Below are 27,408 nucleotides of genomic sequence, written 5' to 3'. Positions count from 1 at the left end.
CCCGTACCCCGATCATCTACTAAGTCCAAGGACCTATACCCTGAGCCAGGGGACCCGTACCCCAGTTATACGTTCAAGAGGTTCTTGGAAAAAGTTATAAAGTTTGTGAGAATATTCGAAAAAGCTCGACCCATTTCTGACACTTGGAAATATTCTTAATGATTACCTATCTAATCAGATGCAAGAAAAAAAATGAAGAGGAAAAACATATTTCATTAAATAAAAATAAAAGTTATTACAGGGTGCCCAGAAGCCTGGGAAGAAAACAAAACCTACTATCTAAACTTCCAGATTTGGTTTCTCTCTCTCTTTCTCTTCGTCATTCGGGAAGGAAGCAGTAGCTTTGAGCAAGTCAGGGAAGTCTTCACGGACAGGAAGAACGAGGCCTTCCTCTTGAAACTGCTTGAGGCACTTATTGAAGCCCAAGTCAAAGTAGACAAAGGCCTTACCGGCCACCATTTTCTTAAACTCTCGGGACTTCAGAAATTGAGTCATCTTCTCCTCATGGGAAGTCTTCAAAGACTCCAGAGCAGCAGTTGCCTCCTTAGCCCGGGGCCGGGAAGATTCTGCCTCTTTTTTGGCCACTTGCACCTCCAGACGAGCAGTCTCTGAGCTGATCTCGAACTCCTTTTGAGACGACTCCAACTCAGATCGAGCCAAAGCAAGTTCTGCTTGGGCCAAATCCAGTTGCTGTTTCCAGCCGGCTCTCTCCCGAGCCAAGACATGCTCGTGAAGCTCCTTCACCCGGCCCAATTCCTCCTGAAGTTTATTATGCATTTCTCGGACGGAGTTGGCTTGGCTATTAGCTCTTTTGGCTGCACCAGCCACCTGCTCATAAGCAGATATGAGCATCTGCAGGCCCTACAAATAAAAGGAAAGGTCATAATTTGATACATAAATCACATAACAAAACAAGAGTAGAGGAACTTACAGAAAAAGACCAGGCAACCCCTCATACAGCTTCTGGTTGGGGTGAAGTCCTTGGAGATGTTCAACCTCCTCGGGACGAAGGAGACCTTGAATCATCTTGGTCAGGTCCGTGCCTACCTCATCACCAAAAAGGTTTGGCAAGACCAGGGGAACTTCGCCCTGTAGAGTAGGATCAGTAGACGAGCCGGGAGGAGGATGTGATCGGGCTGTTATCTCGAGCTCCATCTCCTCCACTGTAATTGTCTCTGTGATCGGCTCCATAGACGCTTTCCTTTTGCGATGATTCAAAGGAGCCGAATCCTCTTCACAGACCAGAGAGGTGGTCTCCTCCCTGTTAGGGGCAGTCTCCTCCCGGGATTCAGCCTCTGCCTTGGCCCGGCGCTCCTCTTGCTCTTGGGCTTCCCGGGCCCTTTTCTCTGCCCGAGCCTATTTTTGCTCAGCCTTCTTTCAAGTGGCCGCTTCGAGGAGGCTGGCCTTGATCATCTCTTCCTCTGCTGCATCAAAGATGACAAGTAAGAAATACAACGTAATAAAAAAAAAAAAAAGAAATCAAACTAGGAGGAGAGTAAATTACCAGCCTGTGAACCAGCCTGGCCAAATTCATCTATAATCTGGTCCACAGGATCTTCAGGCCGGGGCCCGGTCCCATAATAAACAATATTTCCCCCCCTCCCCCCCGATCAACACTGATGACAGGATGGATTGGCCCTCTATAGCATCCCAAGATTGGGTAAAAAGGGGAAGAAGTTTGAAATCCCGGGGAAGTTCGGGTTGCTCGGGTAGAAAGGGTAAAAAGTCTTATGAACAGGTGAGGGGGTTTGGGAGTTGTAAAAAGAAAAATTTGGTTTTCAACCCCTTCAAAGAGGAAGGGATATCTGTTAGAAACCGGTATTTCATACGGACCATAAAAGAAAAGACCCCATCATTAAACCGACAAGAATAAAAGAAGTGGAAGATGGAAGAGTTGATGGGTAGATTTTTCATGCGGAAAGAATAAAGGTAGCCGCCATGATCCTAAAGGCGTTGGGATGGAGATGGTTAATCGGGAGCCCAAAGAACCGGGCAACCCCTTCAAAGAAATGGTGGACCGCGAATCGAAGCCCACTCTTAAGTTGTTCTACGAAGAAAGTTTGAAAGCCCGGGAGTGGGGTGTCTGGGTGATCATTTGGCTCAGGGATAATAATTTTATAAGAAGAGAGAATTGATCCTAATGACCTAATGTCTTCAGAACTTCCCGGACGAATGGTGGAAATTATAGTAGAGAACCGAAATGGCCCTGTAACCTTATCTTTCCCTTTGTCCTGGGAGCCAGTAGGTCGGGATGAAGAGGCTTTGGTTTTTTGTTTTGGAAGAGGTCGGGAAGATGGAATAGGGATGGATGTGGGGATATGAACAGAGGTTTCAGAAGGGGTCGGGAAGTTATCCTCCGACAAACCCTTGACATTTCGGCCAGAGGTAAAAGAGGTGGAGTTCGACATGACTAGAAAAGAAGAAGTAGAATTAATAGGAAATAAAGGACTTACTAAAAAATAAAAGTGGAGATGGTGGCGGATGGCTGGTAAATAGAGAAATCGCCAAAGCAAGGAATGCGTGTCGCCGGAGAAGAAGATGAAGATCAGAGTGCACAAGTGAAAAGTTTGGAATGAACTTATGACAAGGATATTTATATATGGAAGGAACTAATTTAAACCGTTGATCGCGAAACAGGTGAACGGATGAGATACACATTGTAAATCGTGCGGGAATTTGAGAAGACAAGATCGAAATTCAAGGCGTCATAATGATTTTTCTCGGAATACGAAAAGTTTCCGACAGATTTGGATTCTAGGGCTTACGTCAACCCTAATAATATGACATCAACCCTACTAACTCGGGGAGACTAAACGACAAAATTATTTTCCCTGACCGGGCATACAAGACTAATCGGGACAGCGAGTATGACTCTACCTGACTATTTGAAGAGGGAATGATGATGCCCCGGGATGTCCCGGGCCATGGATAGTGCCCGGGTCAGTGTTAAGGATTGTTCTCGAGTCATGGGTGATCTGGGAAAATAAGGTAGGTCTACGAAGGAGCTTGGATCTCGGATGGCCCGGGGCACTGGATGAATAGCTCGCCAGGGAGAATCTATGGAAAGAGTTCATCCGAAGGCCATGACATTGAACGCCCGGAACGTCTTCTCCCCGGGCTATTGGATGCCTGGGCTCTCATGCAAGTTACCGGGAATTTTCCTGCAAGGACCACTTCGATATGAGCGTCGCACTCAAGTGTGCTAGCAGAATAGGGCGTGGGCGGCTGTCCCATCTCTGACACCAATCCAAGTGGTTGACAAAATCAGATACCCTGGATATGACTAGTATGAGATATGACATGTCAGAACATAGGGTATAATCAGCCGCCCTACTATAATTAGGCAGCACAAAGAAAGAGGTCATCATTAATCTTTTCTACTATAAATATCAGGTTCTCTCTTTATATTTACTCTATATTTAGATATTAAATACTCACATTTATTACTCACTCTCACACCAATATTACAACCATCACTTGGTTACATTGGTTTTTTTGGCTTGAATCACACTGACTTAAGCATCGGAGTGGCTACGCCAAACACCCTTCTGGCACCCATTCACGTGGTTATCTTCTTGATTATAGGTCATCCTATCTAGCCGAGGAGAGAAGTTTCTGGTTCAAACACATTTTTCTCTTATTTCCTTCACTATTTTGATAGCAGATTCGGTGTAGCATCTGACTCGGCTCATCCATTTAACTCGGATCGCATCATATATATTATCCATATTGTCTTAATATCTATGTTTTTAAAAAAGATGAGATGGATTGTATATTATCCATATTGTCTTTATATCTATATTTTGAGTTGTTATGTATCCACGTTGTGACTTTTCAGTTGTCTTTAATTTATTGTACGTTATTATTTTTATATTATTATTGTTATTCTTTGTGTTTGACATGGTATTATTATTATTTTTGTAATCACAATATGGATACATATTGTTATTTGTCTTTAATTTATTGTCTATTACTATTTTTATATTATTGTTGTTATTATTTAAGTTTGAAGTTGTGAATATACTATTTTTGTAATAATCTATTTGTAGCCTTTAAAGGATGAAGTGATATTTCCTTTATTATCCTATTTTATTATTTCCCTTAATTTGGATACAAGTCTTTCCATTGCCTCATCTTCTGTTTTTGTTTCATGATACTGTATTCTGGGTGCTAACTATTTTTTAGAAAATCTTTTTATGTTGTTTTCTCTTCTTTTCCATCGTCTCTTATATGGGAGGTCAGAAACGGTCATCGTTATCATGTGTGGATTGATATTTTTCGTATGGCTATACACTGATTCGGTGTAAGGTTTGTGTTAAATTGTGTTTGATATCTTTTATGTTAAATAATTAGAATTATCGAGCTTGATATATTTTGTGTTAAATCAAATCTGTGTTTTATTTTTATTTTTATTTTTATTTTTGTTTTTATTTTTGTGTTAAGTTATTGTTTATAATTTGTGAGTAGAATTGTGTATGGTACATACCGTCCTTGTACGTGTTGTTTAATTTTGTGCTATGCTCCAAGAAATCTGGATTGGTTCGATAACTTTGATCACATCCACAAAAAGCCTTAGAGGTGTAATTTGGTGTTGGTTGAAGGATACGACCAAACACATGCATAGATAGGATTCATTACTAACAAGTGGATGTCATTTTGATCTAATAATTATGGAGTAAATTATATTTTTTTTTGTAATATTCAAATGAAATGTCTAATAATATTCATAAAATAATTATTTATGTAAAATTAATTAATAATATTATGATTAATGTTATGATATTTTTTTATAACTAATGCAAAACTAATTTTATTTAAAAATATATAGAATAAAAATTTATAATTTATTTGTGAAGATTTTAAACTTAATTAAATGTAAAATAATTAATTATATAAAAATATTAATATAATTACGAGAAGGGTAAATTAGGAAAAAAATCTTGAATTCAAGTTTTAATTTAGAATTTACTCTAGGACATAAAATCTTAGCTCGAACTCCTCAATTTTGAAAAGGTGATCAAAAATATCATTGGTTTTATAATTAGGTCAGAAATGGTATCAGAGCCTAAGCAAAATTATTTCAAATATATAAGATTATTATTAGTGAGTGATTAAATGTTTGATGAGATAAATTTTCTCAAATAATATGGATCCGAACGTATGTTCAATATTAATAATTTGTAGTAGTTATTCCAATACTTTGGAATAGTTGAAACAAGAAGATTTAACCAATGTTAGATATCAGAAACAAAGTGAAACTTATCAGAATCCAAAGGTAAAATTATGATTTCGTCTAATAAGTTCCTAAAAATAGTACTTGATTCATCTAAACTCTCCGGATGGTACACAATTATGACAGTATGATGTATTATATATCACAAAAATGGAAAAAAAAATCCTTGAAAAATAAGAAGAAATTCTTATAACACTAAAAGATATTCAAACAAGAACCCGAACTCTAGAACAAACGAGTTCTAGTAAAAAAAAACTTTGGTAGGAAAATTACAATCATCCTTTGGTACTGAACCCTTATTACACCAAAGATGGACGACCAAGGTGATGCCAAAACCTTTAATCCACAAAAAAAATCTAATTACAAATGTCTCAGAGAATAAATTAATCTGATGAAAACTTTAGAAACGATTTGTTTCGATGATCTCCGAGTCCTTGCAGAATCTTTTGTAAATTTCAAGGTCATAGATTTAAAGATAAACACATCTGGGGTGAACCGCCTGCAATAACCTGGTCATATTCTCATGAACCACCAAGGAAGAGTATGGGATCTCATAATACAAATATGATAGGACCCCAAACAGATTTTCGTGTTGGTGGATAAGCACACCCAGCGGTAACCGGGTTAAGGAGAAATCAAATTCTCTTGCACCAAACAACCTATCGAAAATATGTTTTAGAACATATACATCTTTATGGAATTATTCTTAACCTTGATGTACTTGATTTCAAAAACAGAAAAAATCTCATAGATGATTGGACATCTAGCCGCAGAATCTCTCAATGAGATATCCGGAAGAATGACTACCCTATTTAAAACACAATTTATAGGGATAAACTATTTTAAAAGTCAAGACACAAAGAAAAATATATACTCTAAGTCTATATAGTCTTGAATTACACGACATATGTTTAGTTGATTAATATATTATGTTATTCACTAAATATAAATGAATTTAGGAGTCGGAAAAATATAGAGATACAATTTTTCGTCGCCAAAATGCCAAGTCTCTAGATAAATTCTAATTAAGAAATATGTCCCTAGAAATCCAGATACTTTGGCACGAATAGCCTATTTCTCAAATGAAAATTGGCTGAACGGTGTTACATGAAAGCATTGTAAAAGAATTACAAATGATTAAGGGATATTAATAAATGTACTCTTTTATGTTGTAAAAAAAATAATCTCCCAACAATAATTGGAAGTAAGTCTCAAAGGCACAAAATAAAGAGCTTTAGATCACAAGCTTATGCCAAAAGTGGAAGAAGTGAAATAATATCTTGGAAACCAAGAACAATATGTTCTAGACAAAAAGCCAAATCCTATAAATCTGGGCAGAGAAGTGGACCATCAAAGAATAAAATGTAATCCCAAGCATCAAGCACATCTCGAAGCATGGAAAGAATACCTACAAATAAAACTTTTAGAAGAGCTCACATCCGAGCTAATGAAAATTTCTAATATTGTAATTGTTGGACATGTGGAGCAAGAGGTCACATTTCAACCAATTGTCCAGAAAATAATAGAGGGGGAATAAAATGTTTCGATCTAACCCCAGATATTGAAGAAGTGGTTTATTAAGAAGATCTTGTTCAAGTATACCAATTTGAGGATATTGTCTCAGACAAAAGTATATATAAAGAAGAAGAATCTGATGGAACAGAATCAGAATCTCACCGAAGACGAGGTGTTTCAACATGAAGCATATAAAGACTTGTCTGGTTTCTTTAGCCAGATAACAATATTTCATAACATGTTCCAAAATATCACAAGGGAAAATCCTAGCTTATAGAGATATCAAGGTGTAAGGTCCAAAATTAAGAAAACGTAATCCAACTGCATGCAAATCTAGGAAACATGAAAAATGGCTAAATAATTGATTTTAATTTCTAATTGATTATGTGACATACATGCTTATATGTTAAATATGATTTGACTGTCATCATGCATAAAATTGTATTTTTAAGGAATATTCAAGTTGCTATCGAGGAACGGAGACCGAGGGCTGAAAAACGTAAAATGTTTTTATTAAATAATTATTTTTAATTGTTTAAAATATAGTTGATGGTTTTTCATATTTTTGAAAATAAGGGGTTTTGAGGTGATTTTATACGCCGAGACGTAAATTTTATCGGTGTGGGTTTTTCAATAAAAATACGAGCTTTTTGGCAACCCGGCTAATAAATTCACAAATTTATTTAAACAAAAACTTTGATAATATTTTATTAAATTCTAATTAAGACTAATGGGCTTAATTTAGTGGCTTAATAGGCCTAAGCCTAGTTAGTAATTTAATTAGCTATTTAAAATGTAAATCACCTAAAACTCTACTCATATTCACGCCTCTTTTCTGAATATTATTCTTCCAAAACTCTTCAACCACACGGCACACACACATTCAATACTTGAAGATGAAATTTTCGAGAAAGCTTCAAGGGAAATCGAGTTTGGGCCCTCTGCATCGCTGTTCTTCATCGTCAACATTAATTCGTGCGTATAAAACGCAAAGGCACGCCATAATTCTTCCTTTTCTCATCTATCACATAATAATATTGTTCTAAATATTTTTATGGAAAGCATGATGTTTATGTTGCTATTTTTGAAATATTATCCATGCATGATTGGTACTCATGAAGTGTGGTTCGAAATCTTGTTCTTTTGCGTGAAGGGGCTTCCATGATATTAAGTGATGATCAAGCAAAGTTCTTATATGTATTAGAGTCCCACACACACACCCAACTCACGGCAAACACAAAGGAAGCGAGGGAAAATCGGTTTGCTGTCAAGGGGTTTAAGGGTTCGGGTTTCATGAATAAGGGGGAGGGCTGGCCTTGGACTGGGTTTAGGGCTGCCTAGGGGCTTGGTTGAGTCTAGAGTAGAGTCCTAGCCAAGCTAGGACTCGGGTGTGAGGGCTAGGAGGAGTCCTGATACACAAGGACTCCTACCCGAGATTCTGCACAGAATCGTACAGGGGGCGCGCGACTTGCAGGGGAGTAAGGGCTCGGTCTAGGGCTCAAGGGCTGGGCTAGGGCGAGTCCTAAGGGTCCTAGGGAAGTGCACAATGTATTGGTTCAGGGGCTGGGCTCGTTGGTTAGGTCCTAGACACAAGAAACTAGAGTCCTTGCTGTTTGCAATTCTTGGCCAGCATAGGTGGGGAGTGGGGGCTTTCGTTTCTGGGTTTGGTATGGTTTCTAAGGGATCTAAGGGTCCAGTAGGGTACTCTAGGGTGTTGGTCAGGGTCTGGATCAACTTGGTTCGGGGGTGACTCGAGAAAATCGAAAGATGGCTCGGGGTCGAAGTTTATGTGTCATATTAGGGTTTCTAAACTAAAATATAATGAAAAACGCCTCACGTAGGTCGAGTCGTGGTTCATAAGGGCTATAATAATATAAAAAGACTAAATTTTGAATTCAAGAATTCTATATTAAAGTTTGGGATTTTTCGGGATTAAAACACCGTCAAAACAATTAATTAAAGATAAACAAAAAAGTTTAACTTTTAAGCTAAATAAAATTATGGGAAAATTAATTTAGTCTTAAATAATTATTTGGGACATGTTAGAGTCAATGAATTCAAGAAAAAGTCATAATCGAGGAATTTTACGTCCAGGGGTAAAACGGTCTTTTTACACCTAAAAATTAGTAAACATCATGGCAGTTCTCTAAATGCTGTTTTTATGAAATTATGATTATTTTTAAATTTTTATGAAATTTTCATGATTAAATTATGATTTTTAAATGTCTATTGGATTTTTATGATTTAACAAAGACATTTAAAAGACATGTTGCATGCTTGGTTTCAAAAACAAAATGTTATGTTATGCATGATTTTATTGTTAGAGTAGGTGCCCGTCGAGCCAAGTGTTGGCCGAATGTTCACAATGAAACTCTATGTATAAACAATCTTTATTTTAATAATATTTGAAATTATTGTTTTGGCACATCTTTATCTGTATATCCATGCTAGTTGCATAGATAAAGTCCTTGAATATACAAATAGTATAAAGAATATAAGATGCTTATATGATGAGTATCATGAAACTCATATTTGGAATACTGTATATTCTAAACAGTTCCTAGTCGATTCAGCCGCAGCTAAGAAGGATATAGGCCGCTCGAGTTTGATACTAGTATCTGCGATGTGAGTACCATGTTTCATTGGTAGGGGACATTGTGATGTCCGAGCATGCAGATAGGTGCTCCTGATAGAGTGCACTGAACAACCCTCCATATAGGACTTTTCAAGTGGTTCTCACTTATCGAGAGGAAACGTCCTAGTTTATGGTTGTACACCATTAGTCCTTATGACCCGGGACAACATTGAGACTCTATGTGCTAGCATTGCACTTTGACTTGTTTTTCGACTCTCATGGGGTCATCAGGTGGCAAGGTTGGGTGTTTTATCGAAACATATAGGAGTCGATGCATTGTAGTCGGGGATTCAGTGCTTACCTTCGGGTATGGATATCCTATGTGATCACATGTATATGTAGTATGAAATCTCTGATCAGAGTATGGTGGCAATTATGAAAGGGGTTTCATAGATTACACCATCGATGCAACTACGACGTGACACATAGTATCGATTCATTGACAACTCTCGACATACCAATGGTTGTCGAATCGGTCGGGATATATGAGATGAAGGGACCGTACTGTACACTAACCATAATAGAATGGTTCTTGCAGGCACTATCATTTGATATCTATGGAATCATGTAAGCGATGGATGCTGCTAGGCGTTTAACATGATTGGTTGGGTGCTATCAGACATGAGTTCTGAGGTTCTTATTATCAAGGAGTTGATAATTAAGAATGGAGCAATTGAGGTATGCTCATATAAGGACATGTTTAGTCCCGAATCACATTGAGATGTGAACCCACGGCTAATTGTATCATTGAACCATTGAGGGTCACACAAGTGCTAACTTTTTAGATCCCGTTGAGAAGTAAAATAGTTCAATGTGTTGAACGGTTTATAAAGGAGTTTATAAGCATAAATAAAATAGAAGTATGACTTCTATAAGGAGAATGTAACTTTTAATTTGAGGAAGTGTTCCTAAATTAAAAGTTGGTCAAACAAATAATGTATTTGAAAATTGTGATTTTCATAAACATTATTGTGGACTAAATTAAATTAATTCAAGTGTTGAATTAATTAAACACTAGTGGGCCTAGTAGAGTTCAAATAATTAAATTAATTCAAGTGTTGAATTAATTAAATAATATTGGACCTTGTAGAGCCCAATTAGAAATAATTATTCAACTAGTGGGCTTGAGTAAAATCAAGTAAGGTTTAATTGATCTCAAATTTGTTTGAGCATGGGCCTTGTAATTGTTACAAACCCAAATAGAATTGCATGCATGGGAGGTGAAAGGTTGGGAGAGAACTTTTTCAATGTCCAAGGCATGGCTTGCCTTTGGGATACACAACACCTTTTTCATACACCAAGAAAAGTCTCCCATTCCCTCCCACACATGAGATGGCCGAATTTTGGATCTAATTCTCCACCAATTTTTGCTTCTTCACTTATTGATGAAAGCACATACTTCTCAAAGAAAAATGCTCTAATTTTTCTAGTGCAAAATTAGAGTGGTTCTACTTTGTTAGTAGTGGACCTAATTTTGAAGGAAGGAGTTCAAGAACAAGGAGGCTTGAAGATTTGTCTTGCCATTCAAGAGCAAAGGTGTTTACACCTTAGTTGGAGCCAATCAATCTTTGAGATTGATAGGTAATTTCTTTAAAACACTCTATGTATGACATATTTTGTTGTTTTCATATTTGCTACACTACATCTTGTGAGGTGCTCGGTTTTGTTTTCTTGTTGAAAAACATTTTTACAACTTTCGTTGCGCAACCGGGCACCGTAACCGATCCCCTTTCATTTATAAAGTGATGAGAATGTATAACGTTGAAGGAAGTGAAGTAATTGTGACTAATTCGATAATGTTGGAGATTTCGTGAGGGCGACGGTCCCAGTGGGAGCTCGACGATCGTATTTATATTATTACGAATATGAGGTTTGAGGTAAGAATGAGAATATCGTGAGGAGAGAAGGCCCTAGAGGGATCCCATTTATGGGAAAAGGCCCCAGAGAGAGCCCCGACGATCGTATTTCTATTCGAAAGAGGATAGGTCAATGCTCAATTGACGGGTGAGAGTGTCGCTGATGTCCCCGCCGCCCAGTACTGTGGTTACATGTAGATGGATCCATCGACTTTTGAGGTTTGAGGAAAGTCACAATTAACGATCTGAATTCAACAAAGGAAAAGGAAAATGAAAATGTTTATGATCATGATAAAATGTTTTATGTTATGTCATGTTGAGGGAAAATGAAAAAGTTAAGGTTTATTAATGCATATCATGAAAATGTTATTTTTACGTAAAAGTATCTTCACTGTTGCATGCGATTTTATACGTATTATTTGTTATAAAGATTATGGTATGTTGAGTCTTTAGACTCACTAGGTGTGATGGATGCAGGTGAGATTGAGGGAGGTCTTGATAGATGATTTGACTGGACTGAAGGTGCACACAACCCGAGGACCAGCACTTCTACTTTTCCGCATTTACGATTTATGATTCATGATTTACGTTAAAGATTTTAAGACTATTTATTTATGCTTTTGAGATATTTTTGAGAGGTTTAGTATGGGCTATACTTTTCAAATTTATTGCTTATTAGGTTTGGTAAAACATGCGACGATTTCATTTTTATGATTATTTCCCTTGATTTTTAAAATACTAGTTGGTTGATGATTTATTTTGAAGGGTAAAATATTTTGTAAAATATTTTATGTGCACATGGCCGCAAATGAGTGGAAAAAAAAAATTCTAGTACTTTTAAAGCAATAAAAAAGGCAGACGTTTCACAAAGATTCTCTGTAAGACAGGTAGAAAAGTTTTTAGGAAATCTTGGCCTAAGAAATATAAAACATCGTCTAATTTATAAAGTTTCCAAAAAGAAAATGACAGTCCTAATGGAAATTACGGGAAATCAGATGGAGATGCAATAAATTCATTTTGAAGAAACTAAGGAATAATTACAAAAAAAAATTAAGATAGAAGTAGTACGAACCATGTCTTGGATTCATATCGGAGCAATCCAGATTTTGATAAAGCTATTTTAAAGAAGTAATAGATTCACCTATTGATATTGCTATATGTGATAAACAAATATATAACATTCAAGATTCAATACTATGAACTATCTTAGGTAATTTTTGTGTAGAAAAAATTGTAAGAGTAATTTATCCAAGAATTGCCTACAACCTGACATATTGAGACTTCAGCCGAGTTTTGACGTTGTAACAAAACTTCAAAGAAAGAATGCTGATGAAAGAAGATAATAGACCATATTTTATTACGTATCAAATTTCAGATGATCTATCTAATACATATCATTTAGAATTGTCTATGATAAATAAGTTTATTGAAATACTAAAAATATTTGAAAAAATTTCTTAGACAATTTATCCAAAAAAACTGAATTTCTTTTAATACAGGAAACATATATCTATATCCAAGACAAACCGATTCTTCAAAGAAATCAAAGTCTTATACTGAAACAAGAAGATTATCTATTCAAGGAGATAGAATAACAAGTCACGGGTGAGGGAAACACTTGTCCAAGAAATCCAAATGATAACAAAAAAAATTTAAAAAATAGAAAAACTCATATGTCCAGAAGGATGGGTGGAAGTCGAAATAGTACTTGATATTACAACACAAAGAAATCAATTTCTTTGTGATATTACATACCATCTGGAACAACATATGATATAAACTTACTAGGAAATGATCAATATCGGATAATTGAAAGTTCACAACACCATGTGTTCATTTATTATAAGGAAGCATGATGTGTTATTTTATTAAAAAAAACTTAATTCAATGTATATAGGCTGGAAACATTATGTAGCCCTATGCCTTTGGTCATGCTCGATAAATATAACGTCACATACTGAAAAAGAAGTTCAATGATGATTTTGCAAAATTTTAAATATATTAGGGGGTATAAAAGAGTAACTCTAATTGAAATTAGGGTGTGAAGATTTATTTGAAATTTTCCCTTACAATAATATTATAAAATATTTTATTTAAAAATAAAAAACATCTACCAAAATTCGTAAAAAAAATTAAAATTTAGTGGTGAACAGTAAAATTTATAGATAAAAAATACATAATAATTATATTTTTTTCACATTGTTTAAATAAGACAAAATTTTATATAAGTATTTTACAACATGAAAAAAGAACTAATTTGTGAGATTTTTAACCAAAAACGGCGATGATAACAACATTGAAGTAATTTAAAAGGTTAGATGTTAGAACATTTTAGCTTTGGTGATTTTAATAATGGTGCTAATTCAATGGATAATTGTAGAGCCTAGTTGAACTGAATTCGGGAAGGAAACTGATTATTTATGAGTATCTCTGTTTCTTAAGAAAAACTAAAAATCAGAGCCCTACTGACGCCTAAGCAAACTTGATAGAAGTCTATTCGCTGGCTATGAGCTATTGAACTAAGCTAAGCTGATATAAAGGGTCGTCGATGGAAGCCAAAATTATCAAAGGACAATTGAAGAATAGTTTGCTTCAATGGATCAGTCAATCTAAACAACGAGCATTCTATGATCATCTATCTGCTAACATTTATTTAAGAGCAGAGCCCAGTTGATGATTGGATAAGATCATCCGTAATAGATTTTTTCCGTTGAATGTCAGAGTCTATGCGCCCTACCCAAAGTATACGAAGTGGGTGTTTTAAAAGTATTATAATTACCGAAGTCTGTTGAATTCTCTTAAAATCTAGAAACAAACTTGTGTCATTTATATTTCAGTCAGTCTATCTTTACTTATTTATTTGATAGCCTAGCCAATTTATACTTGAACCATTTTCGTGTTCAACCTTTTCAGTGAGTCTATTTCAGTACAGTTTCAACTGCTGACTATTGAATACCCTACTGACAAGAGTTACATTTCAGTGTTGGAAAACCAACCGAAATATATTTCTAATTTGTTGATATTATTTATTCACCCCCTCTAAATCAATATCAAATCCTAACAAGTGGTATCAGAGTGGGTTAATTCTTGTCTCCGAATACTATTCAAACAAATGGTCTCATTTAGCAAATTTCCGATGTTTTCCAAAGGAGATTTTGATGGCTAGAAAATCAAAATGCATGCTTATTTAGCTGCACAAGATAATGACATGTGGTTTTTCATCAGAGATGGCTCAATGAAAATCTTGAAAGAAAACACTAACATTGTCATTTCTGATGGTGCTCTTCATATTATTGAAAAATCGAGAATTGAGTGAACCAATGATGACAAGAAAAAGGTAAATTTAGACAATGTTGCCAATGAAATCTTGTACAAGACATTGGATAAAAATACCTTCAGCAAGATCAAGATGTGTTTTACATCCAAGGACATCTGGGAGAAACTGATACAACTATATGAAGGAAATGATCAAACAAAGAAAAATAAAATGTCTATTGTAATACAGAAATTTGACAGCGTCAAGATGAAGGTAGGTGAGCCTATGTCGGACTTTGATGAGAGAGTCGACATTTTCATAATCTAACTTAATACTCTTATGAAAGAGTATGACAATCGTGATGTAAAGCCCTGTAATTAATTATCCGTTAATTTGGCATAATTAGAATAATTATTGAATTGTAAATTAAAATAATTATTTATGTCAAATAAATTCAAGAAGTGTGTTAAAAATATGTATTTTAAAATATCGGAGAATTTAACGATATAAAATACATATAGAGTTTAAATAACACACGAGAGCAAAATAAATATAGACCATGATAAATGGGCTTGAGTTACTATTTTGGTGATCAATTATTATTATTAAATGCATACAATACACACATACCTCATTCAAAAGAGAAAATAAACGAGAGAAGAATGAAGAGAAAAGAAAGAAGGAAACCCCAATTCCCGTCACTTGAGGAGCAGCTGCGGTAAAGTCGCGATATCTCCTCCGTCCCAACTCAAAACTCAAAAATTCTTAAAGGGTTGTATTCCTAACATCCTAAGCTTTGATTCAAGCCATAAAACACGAATTTTGAGCAAGTAAGCGAGCAGATCGAAGCTCCATTTTGTGAGCCCTGTTTCTATGCAGTAGTTGGTGAGTTTCAGTTTTTGTGCTTCTGAATTTCGAGTTTATGTGTATTGTTAACTAAGAATCTCGACTTGTGGTTCAAATAGAACTTTTAGCTCTGTTTGTTAGCTTTCTATAGCCACTAGAGTAATGGGTTTTTGATTAGAAACGGATTTGTTATGATTTTTCTATCAAAATGTGCCAAAATCGAATTTTACAATTGTGCTGTGTATAACACCTACTGTAATTCGGGATTATGGCATATATTCAGTCGGATTCTGAACTTATGATTCAACAAAAGTTGCAGAGCTATGTGTTGTCTTCGTAATGATATAAGATTCGTTAAATTCCATTAATAATTGAGATATTTATGCTCGTTTTGCCGAAACTGTTCAATTACAGAATTCTGCCAGCGAAGTGCGTATGGAGTAGCATCTTCTTGATAATTCTAGAATTTATCTATTAGGATTATGGAAATGGTTAAAAACTTATATATTTGAGTTTTCTTTCATTTCCAATTGACGGATATTGATTTGGGTCAAAAATGAATTAGATATGAATTTTATGGTCATAGGTGCCGAATCTGAAACTGTAACAGAATTCATTTTTCTAGATTTCTGGTTGTGGATGTTTATCCATGTCAAGATGATTGAATTTCTTGTTGACATCTTCTGATGAAATATGGGTTTTTGAGTTAGGATTCCAACCATGTATGATAAGTATATTTTGGTTAAGTTTTGGTTAAGTTTTGACCTTAAAACTTAGCATAGGTACAAGCTGAAATTTGGAAATATTATTATTGAATTGGAAATTTACTCGACTTGTTATATTATCTTATTGTTAGGCCGATGAGATAAAAGTTGAGTTTGTTGTCGTTATCAGTCGGTATAGGTATGTTACAGCTCGATAACATACGACTGTAAAACATAAATTATGTTTAATTGTCATTTTGTTTTGCACTGATGGTGTTTATGATTTGTTGACTGTTGTAAGTTGTTAAATACCTTCGTTGTGATATATGTTTAGTATTGTGACATATTATTGGCATATAGCATAGGTTATACTGTTATGATATTCATGTTGAGCCCTATCGTTTTTGTTAGCCCAATGTTGATATCCATTGTTATCTGGCACTGTTGTTTATCTCGGGATCATAGGTGTGACTGATAGGCCTATACACATGAGACCGTAGATGTGATTAAACAATCTCGTGGTTAGTGCAGCCTTTTGAGGTGAGCGCTGGGATTGTGTCATCTAGTTCGTTCTGTTGTGCCATCCTGTTATACCGTATCAGCTGTATGGAGGTCGAGTCAGGGGTGTTAATTCAGCACAGCTTGGCATACCTCGCATACTTGGCAGGGCGGTTTAGCTGCATGACGATGTAGCTCCCCTGTGTTGTTGCTCGAGCATTATTCCAGTTGTTATCGTACCGTTTGTTGGCTCCTGTTATCCCGATTATTCGTTGAGCCTTTCAGGCATTGCACATTACATTTTATTATATGATTATGCATGATTTATGATTATTGTTGTTATTGTTGAACTGTTTCATACCAGAATCCTAACCTCGGTTGTTTTCTGGGGGGCTGTTGTGGTTGCTATTGGGCACCATGGTAGATCTCCCGAGTCGTTTTGTAGCATCAGGCCGAGGTTCCACCAGTGGAGCTCGGCATTGAGGTTGGATTGCTTGGTTCTGTTCAGTTGAGTCTCCCAGTTAGTTTATATGTATGTCTTGAGTTTGTTTTAGTTTTGTATTGTTGTTTATTTGCTGGGGAGATGCCCCATGTATCTGTAGTGGTATTTGGTTGTTTTTGTGATGTTCTGAGTCGACTCTGAGATTCTTTTGATCTAGTGAGTATTTGGTAAGTTTTAATTTCTGTTTAGTCCTAGCCAGTGCGGCTATAGGTTGTTGACTTCGGTTTTTGTTTTTATGATTCTAGTTGGAGTATATTTTGATATAAACTACTGCTTGAGTTTTCGGGATGTCTTACTTACGGGGAGGTCATGCCGAAATTTTTCTAGGCCCCGAGGTCCGTTTTAAAGTATTTTAAACCTTTTTCCGCTGCAGCTTTAAATCAAACTGTTATTGTTTGATCATTAATTGTCATTAGAGTAAATGAGCCTCACACGTGAAGTAGCATTAAAATTAATAATGACACTCCCAAGAGAATGAGGCGTGAAAACAATGGTTATGCGTGAATCAAAAGATTTTAACAAGCTTGAATTGTACGATCTACTTGCAGACCTTAAGGCATATGAACTCGAACTTGAAACAAGAACTGATGATGAGTTATCAACCAAACTGACGAAGGCTCCGGCTGCTGTAACCATTGAACAAACTCTCCAAAGAGAAGTCTGTTGAGCAGTTGAGTAGTGATGATATGTCACTGTTTGTAAAGAAATTTGGCAAGTTTCTAAGGAAGAACCAGGGAAATTTCCAAAGCCCAAGCAGACGCAAATATTATAAAAAAGAGTTCACTGATGATGACAATGGTATTTCAACTATGGGAAGGTCGGACATTTCATAACCGACTATCCTAAGCCAATGAATGATGAGAGGATGCCAACAGATAAAAATGGCCGACCATATGACAAGAAGAAAAATCAAAGGATGATAAAAGTTCATTCAGGAAAAGAAGAGATCATAAGGTACTGGTGGCCGAGGACAATAAGGCATAGTTGGCTAATTCTAAGACTGACTCATCCGAGTCAGAGTGCTCCACTAGTGAGAGTGATGAAGATGAGTTACATTGCTTCATGACCGATGCTGAGCTGAAATCTATCAATGACGACGTATTTGGTTTTAGTTCAATTGATTTTACACGAGATGAACTCATCACTGCAATAATGACATGGTAATAGAATACTGGAGACTTTTTCGATCATTTGAGGAAGTGAAAGCAAAGAATGGAAACCCAACTGAAAGTGATACAAAGCCTAACTGGGGCTGTTAAGTGAATTGTTTTGTCTCAAAGCAGAAGCTGCGAAGCTTAAGATTGAGAATGAAAGAATAATGATTGAACATTAGCAGCTTATTTTTTAGAATAAAAAGCTAGATGAACTGATTATCATTAAGAGCAAGTCTTCAATGAGTCTTGAAAAAATGCAAGAACTGCAGAAATACTACGAGACAAAGTTAGTCTTGACTTCAGCTGTGATTATAGCAACCTCATTGAAAATATTTTTCAATCGAAATTGAACACGTGTAATTGAAAATATATTCACTTTGTTAAGTACAATATGATACATGAACATCAAAAACCTATTATATATAAATACTAATAGCCCCTAGAGTCAAGTGGAACAGGAGGGGCATGTATAAATTGCCGTGAAATCTTATCGTTTGTCTAGAGATGTAAACGAACCAATCCGTTTGTGAGCTATTTGAAGCTCGATTCGATAAAACCTCGTTTGAGCTCGTTTAATGAGGTTCGTTAAGATAAACAAACCAAACTCAAGCTTTACAGTATTCGGCTCGTTAGCTCGTGAACATGTTCGTTGGTAAGTTCATGATTAATCTTTTAAATGAAAAATAATAGTTTTGATATTTGGCTTATTGATTTTGCATATTATTTATGAAATATATAAAAAAATCTATTAGATTTATTTATTATAATAAATTTACAAATTTTAATAAGAATAATATATTTTTTTTAAATATATAATTTACTTTTTAATTAATTTAATAAAAATTTAAATGTATAATTCATATTTATTAAGCTTGTTTAGGCTCGATAAAGGCTTGAATAAGCTCGTGACTCATGCATATATTCGTTAAATAAAGCTCGAACTCGGCTCGATTATAAACGAACCAAGCTCAAACATTCAAAAGTTCGGCTCGACTCGATTACATCCCTACGTTTGTCTTCCAAGACGTCATAACATAAGTTTCCATGTTAGCATTACATATAATTACAAGAGCTAGATGCCAGGAATTGGAATTTTAGATAAGGTACCTTATCAAGAACGTAATCATCTAAGTTGTAACTATCAGTATGATTATTTCTATTTATTACAGGCCATCGAAACACTGGCATCATGAAAGATAAAATAAGTAAACGAACAGGGTAAATACCCTATAGGCCAATACCACACGAATCGACCAATTAAAGAGCCAATGCCCATTTAACATGAAGAGAACAATCGTGCAGTGAATACAGCTGCATGCATTCGCCAAATAGCTAACTAGGAATAGAAAACAGCAATTTCTTCGGCTTTGAGTTCTGAAAGATTAGGCAGATAAAATATATCACAGATACTGTCCATATATTGACAAATTGGATCTTATTGCAAAGATACGCTCTCTCTTCAAACCCTTTTGGCAGGTATAACAGACTAATGGCAATTCTGCATGTTGTGTCTACCAAACGAAAAACATAGAACAAAGTTAATTATAATCCACCCCGCTTCTTCACAACCACGTCATGGAAGGATCCACTGATTGATATTATTGAACATTTGTACGTCGCGTTCTGGGATGAATAGCCAGCTGTGCAAGTTTACAATTCCGCTCTGGAGGCTTCATCTTTAGTAGGTTCGACAAAAGTGGTGTAGGCTTTAATTACTGATTCATAAATTTTAATGCCTTTCAAATACTCATCCTTGTTCAGAAACTGCAAAAGCGGAATAAGAAAATTTAGTTTGTCTGCTTTCATTTTGCAAGATCAGGACATACTAGGCATATACATCATAGGTTGATATCGGCTGGAAAATAAAAGATGAAAAAGGGGGAGAAAACGGAAATAGCATCTTAGGAGTTTACTGATTTAAAAGATATCGAAAAATGAAGGATTATGATGCCAAAACATTCATCAATTGAAAAGATTTAAACTGATCTTGAATGGTCATACAAATGCAACATCCAAATTATTTTTCATATTAAAAAATCATATAAAATATTCTTAGTACCCCATCAAACTAAAAGAAAACAAAAAGTCACCTCATTATGGTCGTGAAGTAGAATGGGAGTCCTTGCCATTGGAGAAAAGCCAATTGCCGGAATGCCTCGATCCCTGAAATAGCGAGCGTCTGTAGAAGCTGGAAATATCTCGGGTTCTCCAAATTTCCCATTAGCCTTTTCTATTGCTTCTTCTAACAGTATCCACCAAGGATTGGAACTGTCAAAAGCTGTAAGAATAGGCTTCCCAAACTTGTCATACAAAGTTGCCCTCTGCTTGAACTGTACCCACTAAAAATTCGTTAAAAAGTGCCCTCTCATCTGAAGATAAATTACCTAAATCACTAGACCCAGGATAAATTACCTAAATCACTAGACCCACACAACTTAACAGGTAGAAATTAAATAAATGAAAGAACCACAATTCAAAGAAGGTCGACCACATTAGCAGCCTGTAACGTTTTGCAACAGCAATAGCAGTAATACCTTATTCACTTAAACTCCATTTTCTACATATCAATGCTGATCTATTAAGTTTCACAATATGATTGTTCCTCGAAAAATTGCTTCAATGGTGGGACAAAACTACCAAGAGCGGCCCATATACATCCACTAAAAAGTGGTAGTCTACTTCAAAATTAGATTAAAACGATTACTCATATATAGGATTTAAAAAGGCTAAAACTATGGAATACTGAGACAACCAGAGGTATTATAGAAACGAAATTTCAGGGACTACGAATCCTTTTAAAAGGAATATCTGCATGACTAACCTACCCATAACTTCAAAGGCATGGGTTTTATACAACCAAAAAGATAAGCCACACTACTGAATCATATTTTTCTCACCTCAAAGGTCATATTACGAGTAATAGGAGCCCATTCCTCAGCAATTCGTCTTTCCAACGACACTGCATCTGCAGTTGGTGGAACTCGGATATCAAAACCTGCTTGAGCTTCGGATGGTTGCAAATTCATGACAAAACCCTGACAAAAAATACACAGTTAAACACATTCTATATACAGAGAAGCATAGAATAGTAATGGTCAGTCAATATTTGTGTCCAACTCATAGAATAAAATACAGAAAATCCAATCATTTGTATTTCATATCTTGAAAAATACATAAAGGTTGTCCAAAATGCAATCAGTGAACGAAATTATAAGCAAAACTCTGATATTATAGAAGCACATTCAAACCAAAATAAGAAGTATCTGCTGTATTGTAAAAACAAGGCACAAAAGAAATAAGAGACTCACATTCGGAGATGGGGTTCCAGCTTTTAAGAAGACCATATTAACAGAAATAACCTCTCCTTCAGCCTTCAGTCCACCTTTGATCAAATCAAATTGAGCGGCCCTGAATCTTCTAATACTCTCAATACTCTTCAGTAGATTCTCCATAGCAGTGTTATCATAAAGCTTAGCCCCGTGACCAGGTGCCCCAGTGGACGTGATTACTAGCCACCAGGGGCACCTCTCCCCATAAAACAAGCGGTACTTTTCAATAGGAGATGCCAATCCCTCGTCCAGCACAATACCCACATTCATTTTCCTGAAAATGTCAGAGTCTGCAAACTTCTCTGCCCCATCATGGCCACCTATTTCCTCATCTGGAACGAATGAAAGGTAGATGGTGCGCAATGGGTGGAAGCCAGATTCCTGGAGCTTACGAATGGCCTCGAGGTACTGAAGACCTACATTCTTCATGTCCTGAGAGCCACGAGCATAGATGTGGCCGGAAGATGGGTCGAGATGGGCATCAAATGGGGGGTGTGCCCATTTGTGGGGTTCAGCAGGTACCACGTCTGTATGGGAATTCAAGAGGATGGAGGGGAGCTCAGGCTTTCGGCCCGCCCACTTGAGGAGAACCATGGGTTTCTCCTTTGTGAATTCAAGGATTTTGGATTCTAAGGACAATGACTTTGCTTGGGAGACAATGAATTGCACTGCATCTTGGTAGTTGGGGAAGGGGTGGGCAGTGTTGATTTGGAGGTATTGTTGGAATCTTGAAATGATTTCCGAGGCAGTTCGATCTTCACTTCCTACAGTGACAGTCACCTTTGCTAATGATAACACTGCCAATACCATAACAGCGACGAGCAAGGGACTGCATATGAGCCGAGAGTGACAGTAGGCGTGTACTCTCCTCATCTCTTCACCAAATTGAGTGCCTACAGAATCAAAACTCCACATTAGCAAAACAAAAACCAAACAATAAAAAACTCAAAAACTTACAGACTTCATCTAGTACTACTGGTTTTCATTAGAACATTTCATATTAAACATATTAATTACTCGTTCGCATACATATCTACCGATCAAGATATGACTCAGTCACGCTCCATGCAGGGCCGGACCTTCTATGAGGATAGGCAAGCCGCCGCCTCAGGGCCTGGCCCAGGATGAGGCCCACTTAATTTAAAAAAACCTAGCCTCATATTAAGTAAATATGGGGGTCGTACCTAAATTTCGTGAAAAAGCGCATCATTCGAAGAAAAAAACAATTTGATGAAAATGGTAGCGACGACGTAACACAATCAGGTAAAAAGTCTTTTAGAGTTGAATATTTTCTATTTATAATTTGATCAAGCTCGATCTTCTCTTCAAGATCATTTTGAACAATTTAAACACTATCAAGAGACTTTTTGGTTTTTATCGAATTTGGAGAAGTCAAAGAGGGAGTATTTATTGATAAAGTCTCGTATGGAGCTTCAACAATTTTTAAGTCGCGAAAGACGTTCAGAAATTATTGGTGATGAGTTTTTCTCGGAGTTGATAGTTGTGAGATGCTATTTAACATATGAAAAGAAAAACAATTCATATCAATGCAGTTTTTGACGAAAGTGAATGATTTATTTTTAAATTCTTATTTTATTTGTTCAGCAACAGCAGAAATATGCTTCTCGAAATTGAAATTAATCAGAATTATCTTCAATGTGATAGACTAAATGTGCTGGTTATGTAGTCAATTGAGGATTGTACAGATTTGATAAATTTTTCCACCACTAAATTAAAACATCTAGACAAGTGTAATTATTGTCTAGTAAATTTGTTGTTTACGAACTGAGGTACTGCTTTTTCTTCCATTTCAATGCAAAGAAAAAGACTCCACACACAAAAAGAGAAGAAACAAACACTTGCAAGTACAAAATGAATCGCAAAAATAGGTTACCATAGCTCAATAACATCATCAAAACAAAAAAAAACTCCTTCACAGTTCATGATTAATCTTACCCCAAACCTCAGGAACAAATACTTGAAAATCAATACCTCGCGTTTAAAAGACCCTTTAACTGGAAATTCAAAACCAAAAACTTCAATCTTACCCTTTTACAACAAATTAACTATTAGAGAAAAGACCTCCAAATAATCGGATTAGGTTTTCGATTTCCACAAATAAATATATGTATCGTGAGCGTATGAACACAGAGGACAGGATTAAACAAAGTCTCCAGACCTGTTCAAACAGAGATCAGGTAGCAGCTCTTCCGCGCTAATCTTGTCCAGATAACAGAGAATGAATCAAGCCACGTATGGAGTGGCAGAGGTGAATACTGAATATCACACTACAAATTTACAGCTAATAAATATTTTTCAAAACAGTTAATTTTGGGATATTTAACCTATAATAATAATAAATCATGAGGCTAATAATAATAGCTATATATAATCCATGGTCTAAAAAACATTGATTTGGTTGCAAGTTTTTCAAAAAAGTAGTTATTACAAGTAAATTTTAAAAAATATTAAAATAAATATTATTAAAACTTGACTATATATTTAAGATAAATTAAAAAATAAATTCTATATAATGAATAGGTCTCTTGTGAGACGGTCTCACGAATCTTTATCTATGAGACGGATCAATCCTACCGATATTCATAATAAAGAGTAATATTCTTAGCATAAAAAGTAATAATTTTTCAAGGATGACCCAAATAAGAGATCCGTCTCAGAAAATATGACTCGTGATACAATCTCACGCAAATTTTTGCCCTATATATTTATGATTGCTAATTTAGGACTTAGAGAGTAAAAGATAATATTGATAATAACTATCTCTATTACTACTACATTATGTGTTAGTTTAATAGAGACAAAAATATTCGTAGGTCTTTATGCAAGTTCAGAAATTGTTGTACGTCGCCTTATTAATTTTTACAACTATGATATTATTTTTAATTTAGGAGAAATTACACTTTTCGTCTCGTAACATACACATTTCAAATTTTAATCTTGTCATGAGTTAATTTGCAGTTTTAGTGGAGTAACTTGTATTTTTTTCCCAATTTCAGTCATTTTTTTGAATTGAAATTAACCACCACAAATTGCCTACCTGGCGGTCGAATATGCTGAGTCGTAAAATAAATTTGAGGATTTTGGTTTTTGGTGAAAAGTAGTGTGTGTGGCTGTTGTAATTTTGAACTCTTCATCGGGCAGTCATCGTGATTCATTCATACGAAGGGTCAAAATTACAACAATTGGTATCAGAGCTTCAGGTCCTTAGAAGCGAAATTCACACGATGATGGCTGGGAAAATCAAACTATATTGATTCGATGGGAAATGGGACTTTGCACTTTGGCGCAGGAGAATGCATGCCACATTGGTACAACAGAAGGTCGCCAAGGCTCTGAAGGGGAATAACAAACTCTCAGAATCTCTATCAGAAGAAAGGAAAATGGCTAGGGGATAGGGATAGAGGAAGAGAAAAAAACCGAAGATTTCACATAGTAATTTTGATTGAAAAAGAAATCTGATTGATTTCTTACCCTTCTTTCAATGGTCAAAGATAATGGAACTGGCGTTCAGTATATTGACATTGCACTTAAGTGACAAGGTTCTCCGCGAAGTCTCATCGGAGAGAACAGCTGCGGGTATTTAGGAAAAACTAGAATCTCTCTATATGACCAAATCACTACAAGATCAAATATATCTTAAAGGAAATTTATTTGGTTTCAAGATGATCGAGTCGAAGACAATTGGAGAAAATTTGGATGAGTTTAATAAAATCATCCTGGACTTCGAGAATATTGGGATAGAGATTGAGGATGAAGATAAAGCTATCTTGGTACTCAATCCTCTGCCCAAATTATTCTCGGTATTTGTGGATATTATGAAGTATGCCAAAGAATCACTAGTCTTCGAGGAGGTTCAAAAGGCATTGAAGGCAAAGGAATCACAGAGTATTTTAGAGAATGACTCAAAAGATATAGGTGATAGCCTACATATAAGGGGCAGGTCAGACAAGAGGGCTATAAGAACGAAGAATAGAAGCATATCCAGGTAAAAGACAAGAAAATTAAAATGTTTCCTACGTCACAAACAAGGGCACTTCAGAAGAGACTGCCCTGATCGATACAGACCAGGAGATAAAGCCAAGGATCAAGGTGAAGCGTCCACTGTCCAAGATGGTTATGAAAGTGCTGAGGTATTATGTGTTTCAGACTTCAAATTTGATCAACGTTGGGTTCTTGATAGTGGATGCTCTTTTCATATGACACCAAATAAACACTGGTTCAAAAAGATGGAGGAGGTTGAAGGTGGAGAAGTCATTCTTGGAAACAACAAGACCTGTATGATAAAAGGGATCGGTTCTATAAAACTGGCCATGAAAAATTGTACTGAATTAATCCTCAAGGAAGTGAGACTAGTTTCAGACTTGAAGAGAAACTTAATCTCATTACGTAGCCTTGACCATGCTGGATATACCTTCAAGGAAGAGAGAGGAACATTGACAGTTTACAGAGGTGCATTAAGTATGATGAAAGGACATAGATCAAATGGGCTGTATGTCCTCTCAGGGAACACATTAGTGGGCTTAGCCAGCCCAGCTGAAGAAAAACAAAACAACTCCAGGATGTGGCATTTTAGATTAGCTCACATTATTGAGAAAGGTCTTCTTGAACTCCATAAACAAAGCTTACTTGGAGAAAAGCCATTGAAACAAATGAAATTCTGTGAAGACTGCATAAGAGGAAAATTGAAACGATCTCTATTTTTTTTCCCTTAAATCATAAATTCTAATAAAATAATTTAACATAATCATGAATCATAATAAATTAACAATTTAAATCTCAAATGCATAAAATAAAATCCTAAATCGACCTTTGAAAATATCACTAACAATAAAAATAAAGCATAAAATATCTCTAAAAAAATCATTAATATAATCTTTAAATCCTTAATCTAATAAGCTAGTGCGGAAACATAAAGGCCCTCGGGTGTGTACTGCTGCACTCGATCGACTCAATCATCGCTGCCTCCAAAAATCATCAAATCCTGCATCATACAAACCTAGTGAGTCTAAAGACTCAACACGTTCTAAGCATGGATAGCAAATAATACATATACAATCACATGCATTAAAATCATATTTTTATTTAAAATATCTTTTGAACATAAATAAACCATTTAAAATCATTTTAGCATAATTAAATCATAAATCGTAAAATCATTTTAAAATAACGTTAAGCATAAATAAATCCTTTAAAAATCATTTAAAAATAACTTTAATCATCATCATAAATCATATATCATAAAATCATTTTAATCATAAGCTTTCAATCATATATCATTTTGGGTGAAGTTTAATCCTTGAAAGTGACTAGCTTTTATCCTTTGGTCGACTGCAGTCTTAGCTCAACATGGTCCATGGGGGTGTGCACTAGGCTCCACCGTGAAAATACGATTTTCGGAGTCCCTCTGGGGCCTTTTCCCATACACGGGGTCCCTCTGGGGCCTTGGCCCGTAAACGGGATCCCTCTAGGCCTTAGCCCTCACGTCATCCCCACAAAATCATATATCACATATCATATCTTTTGTTACAGTCAATTCACATCCCTCAAAATATTTTTTCTTTTCTTTAAAAATCATAAAATAAGATAGCTTTCCAAAAATACCATTTTAAACAGTATAAATTGCACAGCTTTACCATAAATCATAAAAATACATATTATCATCAAAATCATAAGTTTAAATCAGATAATATCATTTAACATGTGTGATGATCCTCCGGGACGCTGCCAAGCGTTTTCGTATTTTCCTAAATGTAAAATTACCGTTTTGCCCCTAGACGTAAAAATTCTCGACATTATCTTTTTCTCACGTTTAATGACATGGGATTATTATAAATAATTATTTAAGCTTAAATATAATTT

The 27,408-nt window shown here is 35.6% G+C and overlaps 1 protein-coding gene and 1 long non-coding RNA gene across 5 annotated transcripts; one reads left to right on the top strand and one right to left on the bottom strand.

Moving 5' to 3' along the window:
* Window positions 1-18,637: 18,637 nt before the first annotated feature.
* Window positions 18,638-19,747, top strand: LOC142545147 (uncharacterized). The gene is made up of 2 exons (XR_012820226.1): window positions 18,638-18,705; window positions 19,224-19,747. It is a non-coding gene; the product is annotated as an uncharacterized LOC142545147 (long non-coding RNA).
* Window positions 19,618-23,849, bottom strand: LOC142545124 (uncharacterized). Of its 4 annotated transcripts, none has more exons than XM_075652118.1 (6): window positions 23,708-23,808; window positions 22,558-22,642; window positions 21,508-22,421; window positions 21,097-21,234; window positions 20,290-20,538; window positions 19,618-19,963 (listed from the first exon to the last, which is right to left on the bottom strand). In XM_075652118.1, exons 3-6 carry the CDS (start codon window positions 22,399-22,401, stop codon window positions 19,850-19,852), a joined length of 1,395 nt encoding a protein of 464 aa, XP_075508233.1. In that variant the 5' UTR covers window positions 22,402-22,421; window positions 22,558-22,642; window positions 23,708-23,808; the 3' UTR covers window positions 19,618-19,849. The 4 variants fall into 4 exon arrangements, with proteins under 4 accessions (XP_075508233.1, XP_075508241.1, XP_075508223.1 ...); XM_075652126.1 differs by having other exon boundaries at window positions 22,566-22,642; XM_075652108.1 differs by lacking the exon at window positions 22,558-22,642 and having other exon boundaries at window positions 23,708-23,849.
* Window positions 23,850-27,408: the final 3,559 nt, after the last annotated feature.

This window comes from Primulina tabacum, chromosome 1 (genome assembly GCF_025594145.1).
Source record: "Primulina tabacum isolate GXHZ01 chromosome 1, ASM2559414v2, whole genome shotgun sequence".
Classification (NCBI taxonomy): Eukaryota; Viridiplantae; Streptophyta; class Magnoliopsida; order Lamiales; family Gesneriaceae; genus Primulina; species Primulina tabacum.
This window is presented reverse-complemented; position numbering and strand designations above follow the sequence as displayed.